Source organism: Melitaea cinxia, chromosome 27 (genome assembly GCF_905220565.1).
Source record: "Melitaea cinxia chromosome 27, ilMelCinx1.1, whole genome shotgun sequence".
Classification (NCBI taxonomy): Eukaryota; Metazoa; Arthropoda; class Insecta; order Lepidoptera; family Nymphalidae; genus Melitaea; species Melitaea cinxia.
Genome location: NC_059420.1, coordinates 4,501,769 through 4,511,563, shown reverse-complemented (window position 1 = coordinate 4,511,563; position 9,795 = coordinate 4,501,769). Strand labels below are relative to the sequence as shown.

The window sequence follows — 9,795 nt, the reverse complement described above, 5'->3', positions numbered from 1 at the left end:
GACGGAGCAAGTGTGTCACCGCAGGTTGCGTCCCACAAAAGCGCCCGTCCTCTTTCCCAGGGAACCAACGTCAATCCATCAGGTCTCTTGCCATCATTGCGACTAATTCCGTACGTAACCTAAATAATTATTATTTTATTTCATGATAATAATTACGTTGTTGTTGTTGTATTTTCAAATTATATTTAGGTAGGTAGCCGTTGTCTTTGATTTTTTTAGTGGAACTCTGGTGGTTTGAGAGGCCAATAAGTTTTAGTGGTTTCTGGTGGTTTACACGGCTTCATTTGGTGGGTTGGTAAAAATAAAGTTGGCAACACTGTCGAAAACATTTGTGTTATTGTCACTGTTAGAAGCCATTAATCTGAATTAACATCAATAATATTGTTAGCTATATTAAATTACTTATCTTCTTGAGTACTTAATACTTATTATATTTAAGTGCTTTTGTGCGCACTGCGCAGATTTATTCGAGGTTAAGAAGTGCACGAGACGACAATAGTAAACTAAATCTGTTATTTGAATAATTTAATTGTTTATAAAGATGAGTGCCATGGAACTTGATGTAAATAATTTAAGTGACAATTTCTACAGCACTGAAAGAAAAAAATTCCTACAAACTTTATACAAGGACACAAGTCACATAGGTATTTATTAATCTTTGATATATTACTAGCTGCCCGGACAGGCTTCGTTCTATCAAAAGTTTATAGTAAAAATTATTTCTTTCTCTTAAAGATCATACAAAAAAATACAATTTTATTGATGGCCTGATCCACTGGTTGTGGATACACGCTATTTGGTGAATGACGGTATCCAGGAGATGAAAGTTTTTGATTCTTTATACCAATGAACTCTTCCATATTCATGTATTAATCTAAAACTTCTAGCTTTTTAATTGGGGGGGAAACAGGTCTTAATAGCTCAATCTAGCTCGTGTTTTTAAACTAACTTATTTTAGGAAAGACCCTAAATAATAAAGTTTATCATTGAATTTAAATTGTATTTCCTTAATCTTTACTCAAAAGTATGTGACGTGATTTTCAGGTCATAAATCTTCAAATCCACCGGAGATGATACAAGAAACGAAGAATGTACTGACACAGGCCAACAACTTGTTTAAGGATGGAAAAATTGAGGACAGGGTTCAAAACCCCGGTAAATATATTTACGCTTACGCTACGCTGCAGCCTGTAATATCACACTGCTGGGCATAGGCCTTATTCCCCATGTAGAAGACGGATCAGAGCATAGTCCAACACGCTGCTCCAATGTGGGTTGGCGAATATATTCCCTACCATGAGTAACGATCGCTGTCTGTACGTGATAACAACCGGGACCGATGGCTTAACGTGGTCTCGGAGACATGGTGGGGAGACCCACAAAGACTGTACAATCGTCCAGACCACGGCAAACATCTGCATGGCCAATACAAATGTTTGTCATTGAACCCACAGCACTGGTTTGTGGCCGTTGCGCTAACGCGTCGTCGTCAGTAAATATATTTGATAGAAATAAATAAAAAAAGTGCATGTAAACTTCAACATTAGACAGGAGGTTACTACTTAAAAACAATTACAGTGATTACGCGAATTTCACTTATTGAAATGAAACAACTTATTCGGATTTTATCGCGGTTTATTAACTTTTGTAGATTCCCGATGTCCCATTTTCATTTCACTTCATGGTCACGGGAGGACCTCCCGCCGTTGCTGTAAAGTATCCGAAACGTCGGAAACCTGATAGTACCTCGTAGAGCACCTTTAAACCGCGATAAAATCCGAATAAGTTGTTTCATTTCAATTACAGTGATGGTAAAATGTCAGTTTCAGCGTAGGTGTCTGAAAACATTTGCAATTCATACTAGGGAAATTATCTGCTAACCCACACTAAGGCAGCATTATGGATTAAGCTCTTCGGAGCTTCTCTTTACTTATATATTTATATACTATACAACTAAGTCAGTAAACAAGCTTACAGCCCATCTTATGGTAAGCGGCAACTGCACCTTAAGATGCTTATAAAATTATCAAGGCTTGTTGCTGACCCTCCCTAGTAGCCTCTGGCCGCCTTAGTCACAGGAACACAACACTCCTTGAAAGTAGTGCTATTTAGCTGTAATCCTCTGTAAGTTTGGGGTACTTAACCAGATGGACTGTTCCAGATTTTGAGCAGGAAATATGCTACTGTCCTTATCCAATGGCACATGTATATGTAGTAATGTTATATAGAGAAAGAAGCGTAGCTATAGTAAATTACAATTTGAATCAATCAAATATAAATTGCTATACCGTAATCATTATTTTACAGCTGAGAATTACCTAGATTCGCAAGTAATCAAGGCCACGAGTGAGGCGGCGATCCAGTGCTCACAAGCTATTAGCTCGGAGCTGAACAAATATGACAAAACGGAACTGGCTGAGAATATCGTGAGTGTCCTTTTTTTATACTAAAAATTGGCAAACTGAGGTAAGGAACAGCAGGAAATATCCTGCTCAAAATCTGGAGCAGCCCTATTGGGGAAGTACGTCAACTTTACAGAAGAGCACAACTAAATAACACTGCTGTCAAGGGGTGTTGTGTTCTCGTGGTGAATAAGGTAGCCGGAACTCCTGGAGAGAGTCGGGGCAGGGTTGGCAAAGCTTTTGTAGTATCCGCTTAACCATCTGGTGAGCCATATCCGGTTGACCGACCTGGTTGTTTAAAAAAACCTACAAGTGTATATAATATACTATCCTAATTCCTAGTTTATATAACCTGCTTGATGGTAAGCATTTACCGTAGCCTATGAACACCAATCAAAGATGCTAATCCTGCTGTCCAGACAATGCATTCTCTGAAGCTCTGGCTACCTTACTCACCACAGGAATACAAACCTGTTTAAAAGTGGTATTATTTGTTTGTGATCTTCTGCAAGTTTAAGGTACTTTCCCAGTCGAGCTACAGATTTTAACCAACATATTTTTTGTTCTGGTCTATTTTAATTTGTAGTGTATGAGTACAATAATGTGTGCTTACTAACATAATTAACTAAGGCCATTTTTGCTAAAATACTTTAAAAAGTAGTCAAAGACATTAGTAACAGACGTAGTAGTATAGACGTAGTAGTAGTAGACGTAGTAGTAGTAGACGAAGAAAAACCGACTTCAATTATATCGACAAGTAATACAACGTAGGTAAACGAAAAAATAGTCAAGTGCAATGCATTATCAAAGATTACTCCAAAAGTTGTAATCAGATCTCGATGAAATTTAAACGTGACCACATAATAAACATCGGCTTTCGATTAAATTAAAAATCATCAAAATTGGTACACCCAGTAAAAAGTTATGCGGATTTTCGAGAGTTTCCCTCGATTTCTCTGGGATCCCGTCATCAGATCTTGGTTTCCTTATCATAGTATCAAACTAGGGATATCTCCTTTCCAACAAAAAAAGAATTATCAAAATCGGTTTATAAACGACGGAGTTATCCCTGAACATACATAAATATATATATCGAGTCGAATTGAGTAACCTCCTCCTTTTTTTGAAGTCGGTTAAAAATAACGGTAAGATAGCGGTTAATAGTACTAGGATTAGGTACAGTAAAACCAAATATTTTTGAAATGTCTAAGTCTAAGCTACAATGTGATATCACAGACTTATAAAACAGATAATTGATGTATGTATTCACAAACGACATACACAGGTGACCCGTATAAAGAACAGTAGTAGTGCAGTAGATAATAAATAAAAACTTGAATAGCGGATGGGATAATGCGCCCCGGGACTAGCCTGTTGGCGGTACTTCCTGCTCCGCGGATTGTGATATTTGTATTAATTTATTTGTCAGAAAAAAAAAAAAAATTATAACTATCGGGCTGTTTCCTATAACAAAGCATTTATGCAACATGTTACTAATTTTGTACTAAAACACAGTTTATATAATATTTTTCAAGAGTAACTGCGGAATTTCTTGCCGATTCTTCTCTGCAGAATCTACATTCCGAATCGGTGGTAGCTTTACTTTTATAAAAATAATAATTTATTTTTAAAGTTTTAATTTGTAAAATGACGATTCGATAGTGCTCTTGGGGCCTGTTTAAATAAAGCTGCTTTTGATTTTGAATTGCTGAACACAGGAGGGGACGATTATAATGTCATAATCATCATTACAGCCTATACAGTCCACTGCTGGACATAGGCCTCCACAAGTTTACGCCAAAAATAATGTGAACTCATGTGTTTTGCCCATAGTCACCACGCTGGGCAGGCGGGTTGGTGACCGCAGGGCTGGCTTTGTCGCACCGAAGACGCTGCTGCCCGGCTTCGGCCTGTGTATTTCAAAGCCAGCAGTTGGATGGTTATCCCGCCACCGGTCGGCTTTTTAAGTTCCAAGGTGGTAGCGGAACTGTGTTATCCCTTAGTCGCCTTCTACAACACCCACGGGAAGAGAGGGGGTGGCTGTATTCTTTAGTACCGTAGCCACACAGTACCACACAATACCACCACACAGTAGTAGTATAATGTCATAAGACATTCGTTTATTAATTATTTATTTATAATAATTTGCAGAAACGTAACTCGGACTTCTGGTGCTTCGCGTTCCCGAACGAAGCCCCGCCCGTGACGTATTTACACGGAGCGTCGAACGATGCCCCGCGACCCCGCGCCCCGCGCGCCCCCCGCGCCCGCGCGCAGCTGCACCAGCAGGCCGTGCCGCGGACCGGCAGGTGGGTCCGGCTCCGGCACTGGCAATGTGGCACCGTGGCACTGTGGCATCGTGGCACTGTGGCATCGTGGCACTGTGGCACCGTGGCACCGTGGCACTGTGGCACCGTGGCACCGTGGCACTGTGGCACCGTGGCACTGTGGCAGTGTGGCACCGTGGCACCGTGGCACCGTGGCACTGTGACGCAGGTGGCACTTGTAGGGCTCGCATGCCACCGCCAGGTCTATCCCCCACTGCGCCACTGCATCAGGAGGTCTTGAAGCCTGGTGCCGCAATAGTTAAAATGCGCCTGGAGAAAGCTACAACCGTTCACAAAGACGTGGCCGTACTACCCTCTGGCGCCTGGCGGTTTTCAATTCTTGGAGCGGTGCAGGTCTAAAAGACCGCTCTTCCTTCAGTTTTGAGGGGCAGCAAACTCTATCCCCCAATTGTATAGGATGCCGGCTTTCCGCCGTACGCAGTGCTCCGTTGCACGTTCGGACCATGTGCAAGAGGCGCTGCTCCATAATGTGGATCCTAGCCGAGCTCCAGCCGACGAGGAGCCTGGCGATTTCGTCCAGGGCATTGGCTGCCGTGACACCTCACGACAATCGAATCCATGTCCCTCGGTCCAACACCGATTACATCTAGCAGTACCTTAGTAATAGCCCGTCTCACTCTCAAGCCTTCCTCCAGGCCGACTTCTGTCACAGCAGACCACCGTTTGGACTGCGCCTTGTAGGATCTGGTAGTAAGAGACGCTTTCGACTCCACTTCTGCCCACAGTATCGAGACGGTCAGACAAACGTGATAGCGGAAGAATTTTTTTGTCCGTAGTTTTAGCCCACTTAGTTTCAACCACCAATGGAGGTCGGAGCGCCTTAGAAGGAGGCAGACGCTTCTCGACGCCCGCTAGCTCGGGGTATATAACACGGATGGACGCTTTCAGATCTTTGCGCGGACTGCGCCGTTTCTTTTAGCTCCGTGACCTCCGAAGAACTTCGATCTAATTCTTCAGACCAGCGTTTTCCGCCTGGAGTTTAGCGACCTTTTCGGAGGACTATCTTCATGGGAGTACTTACCGCATGCGCAAAGTTACCCCTAAGGTTTTTCGATTTTTTGGGTACCCCCCATAATTAATGAAAATATTGAACCTTTTAAATATGATTTTTCTTATTTCAGTATCGTAACAGACAACGACGAAGACACGAAGAAAGCTCAGATAATGTTCAAAAAGTTGGAATCCGTATGCAAAGACAATGCAATGAACTACTTTAAGGCAGTTCTCGACCCGAACAACTTCAGCCGCACCGTTGAGAACATCTACCATCTTTCCTTTATGGTGAGGGATGGAAAGCTGGCTGTTTTTGTTGGTAAAGGTCAAAACAATTCAATGTCCATTTTTATCATAAAAATTCAATTCCACCAACAACGACATTTAGAAGAGAATAAGTTCGTAAAAGGCAATTTTTTTAACCAACTTCCAAAAAAGGAGGAGGTTCTCAATTCGATTGTATTTTTTTTGTGTCTGTTACATCAGAACTTTTGACTGGGTGGACCGATTTCGACAAAAAAAAATTTAATCGAAAGGTGGTGTGTGTCATTTGGTCCCATTTAAATTTATTTGAGATCTAACAACTACTTTTCGAGTTATATCTAATAATGCGTTTTTACTTGACGCTTTTTTTGTCGACCTACGTTGTATTATACCGCATAACTTTTTACTGGATGTACCGATTTTGATAATTCTTTTTTTGTTGTAAAGGAGATATTACAAGTTTGGTACCATGATAAGGAAACCAGGATTTGATGATGGGATCCCAGAGAAATCGAGGGAAACTCTCGAAAATCCGTATAACTTTTTACTGGGTGTACCGATTTGATAATTTTTAATTTAATCGAAAGCTGATGTTTATCATGTGGTCACATTAAATTTTATCGAGATCTGATAACTACTTTTGGAGTAATCTTTGACAATGCGTATTTACTTGACTATTTTTTCATCTACCTACGTTGTATTACTTATCGATATAATTGATAATAATAATAATAATACACTTTATTGTACACCAAAAACAGAAATAATACATATCAAAGAAAGAAAGAAAATATTGACAATATATTCATTAGGTACAAAGGGCGGCCTTATCGCTAAAAAGCGATCTCTTCCAGGCAACCTTAGGGCAAAGGAAATGTTCTAGCGTCAGCATAGGTGTACAAGTTACAACAAATTTGTTATAAATATTCAAATAATTAAACATATACATACATACATACATACCTACATACATACATACATACATGTAAATACATATATGTATACATTATAATTATGAATTACTTGTTTATTGTTGAGTTTGAAGAAAATGCTTCCAAACAGTCTTTTTAAAAAGTGCAGGTGTTTGTACACGTCTGATATTCAAGGGCAAGGTATTCCATAAGCGAGAGGCTTGAACTGTAAAAGATTTGTCATAAAAGGAAGAGGAGTGAGAAGGAATTTCAAGAAGAAAATTACTGTCAGAACGAAGACAGCGTTCGTGAGAATCACCAAGGAATTTGAAACGTTCTTTCAGATAGGAAGGGGTAAAGGGATTAAATAAAATGGAGTAAAGTAGGGTAAGAATATGAGTATTCCTGCGAAGGCGAATTGGGAGCCACTTGAGTTTTTTGCGAAATTCATGTCATGTCATTGATGTCGTTTTTTTTTCGTTTGCCTGCAAACAATTATTTTATACAATGATAGGTTTGCGTTTGACCACTATTTCACCTGATGATAAGTGAAAATGCGGTCTAAGATGGAGCACGCATACCTAGAAGTAACCTGTTCACTCGCGACTTAAAGATCCCCAGGTTGTAGTTTTCCGAAAACACGTAATAATATAAATCTCGTCACTTATTTTTACAGATGACGACACCGGTTTGCCATTAATCCAAACTCTGAACAATAAAAAACGCAGGCGCTTAGAGAATACATCGGAAACGCAGTTCATAGTGTCCATTGATATGAAACGTTGGAAGGTACGGGATGATTATTTATTTCGAACATGATAATATACCATCAAATATTTTTTTTATTGTTTTTTATTATTATTTTTTTTTTTTCTTTCAGGAGCTTGTAGAAGTTTTCAGGATAACGGAGCCATTTTTCGAGTAACAGAATTGAAGATTGACGTGGATATGTATATTTTTAATTTTGAACTTTGTACCTGAACATTTTAAATAAATGATGTTAATTATTGTTTTATTTTAATTTTTAAAATTTATTTCAATGTCCTATTATAAAGACTGGTTGATCCTCTCAGCTTTACTTACCTAAATAAATATAACGCTTCCATTAGTTAAGGTCGGTAAATTGTATGCGAAAGTGTTGATTGAAAGGGTTGTGAATGAAACAGATGAAAAAGTATGGGATGCACAAGCGGGATTTAGAAAGGGAATGGGATGTACGGATCAGGTCTTTTCCTTGCGGTGCATAGCCGAAAAGTTTTTAGCAAAAAACAAAAAGGTCTATTGCGCGTTCGTGGATCTGGAAAAGGCCTATGATAGAGTGGTGAGGAATGAATTGTGGTCAGCATTGTCCATGTACGGTGTGAGCGGCGCACTCATGCGAGCACTACAATCTCTTTATAGGGATTCTAGTGCTTGTGTGAGGATAAACGGGGCATACACTGAATGGTTTAATATCGAAAAAGGTGTTAGACAGGGATGTGTAGCGTCACCGTGGCTGTTTAACTTGTTCATGGACAATTGCTTGACAGAGTTAAAAGAGAATGAAAGTGGGTTGAGAATGGGTGAGTTACTCGTCAAATGTCTTCTCTATGCTGATGACCAAGTATTACTTGCGTCCTCGGCCGAGGAGTTGCAGGAGATGGTAACTGCTATGAGTGGAGCTTTTGTTAGAAAGGGAATGAAGATGAATGTAAAGAAGACGAAAGTGATGGTGTTTGAAAGAGATGAGGTAGTGACAGACTGTAATATCGTGATTGGAGATGAACAAATTGAACAGGTGAATGAGTTTGTGTATCTGGGTTCGAAGTTTACAAGAGATGGAAAGTGTGAGAGTGATATTGAAAGAAGAGTGAATGCAGGAAACATGGTGAACGGAGCTTTGAACTCCTTTATGGGCAGTCGGAAGGTGTCTAAAAAGGCTCGTTTGGCTGTGCATGAGGGGGTGTTGCTTCCGACACTCATGTACGGAAGTGAAAGTTGGGTATGGTAGAAGAGACATGAAAGCAGAATAAATGCAGTTGAGATGAGAGCGTTAAGAAGTATGATAGGAGTTAAACTGAGTGACAGGATGAGAAATAGTGAGATAAAGAAACGGTGTGGTCTGAAAGAAGATGTAGTGACAAAAATTGAGAAAGGTATGCTGAGATGGTTTGGTCATGTCGAGAGAATGAATGAAGAACGACTGACGAAAAAAGTGTATAAGGCGAGTGTGAGTGGAAGTGTTGGAAGGGGTAGACCTAGGCGGACATTTCAAGACCAAATCGGGGACGTCTTGAAAAAAGGCCAGGTCAAGAGTACCCTAAACCGACGAGCATGTATGAAGGGAATAATGAAAGTGGATGAAGCGAAACAAGTATGTAAGGATCGTAGCAAGTGGAAAGAAGTGGTCTCTGCCTACCCCTACGGGAAAGAGGCGTGATTATATGTATGTATGTATGTATTAGTTAAGGAATTAACAAGAATGTCATACAATTCTTGTGATTAAATTATTTTAATCACTACTTAAATTTTAATTTCTTTTCGTGCAACTTGGCGTTAGTCACTTACTTCTTCTTAAGTGGCTGAACTGATTTGGTTAAAAATTTGTGTGCACATTTCAATGAATTTATAGATGGTTTGAAAACGTAATCGGAGCAAGTAGGTGGCGCTGTTGCCGCTATGTCGGCTATCAAATTTGCTAGCTGAGATAGCTGAGGGATCTTTTCCGGATATCTTAGTATATGTATATAATACTAATAATAAGATTTATTTATTTTCTCACTGCACTATTTTGAATATGACATTTGGTAGGTACATAATATGAGCACTAATACAGGCTCGAGGGCCCCTTGATAAAGTACATTTCAATTATTATCATTAATACGGGCATTAACAATT

The 9,795-nt window shown here is 39.8% G+C and overlaps 1 protein-coding gene across 1 annotated transcript; it reads left to right on the top strand.

The window, feature by feature from the left end:
* The first annotated feature begins 541 nt into the window (after positions 1-541).
* On the top strand, positions 542-7,925 carry LOC123666874 (non-structural maintenance of chromosomes element 4 homolog A). The gene is made up of 7 exons (XM_045600898.1): positions 542-644; positions 1,045-1,155; positions 2,308-2,426; positions 4,554-4,711; positions 5,872-6,062; positions 7,595-7,707; positions 7,799-7,925. Exons 1-7 carry the CDS (start codon positions 542-544, stop codon positions 7,841-7,843), a joined length of 840 nt encoding a protein of 279 aa, XP_045456854.1. The 3' UTR covers positions 7,844-7,925.
* The last annotated feature ends 1,870 nt before the right edge of the window (positions 7,926-9,795 follow it).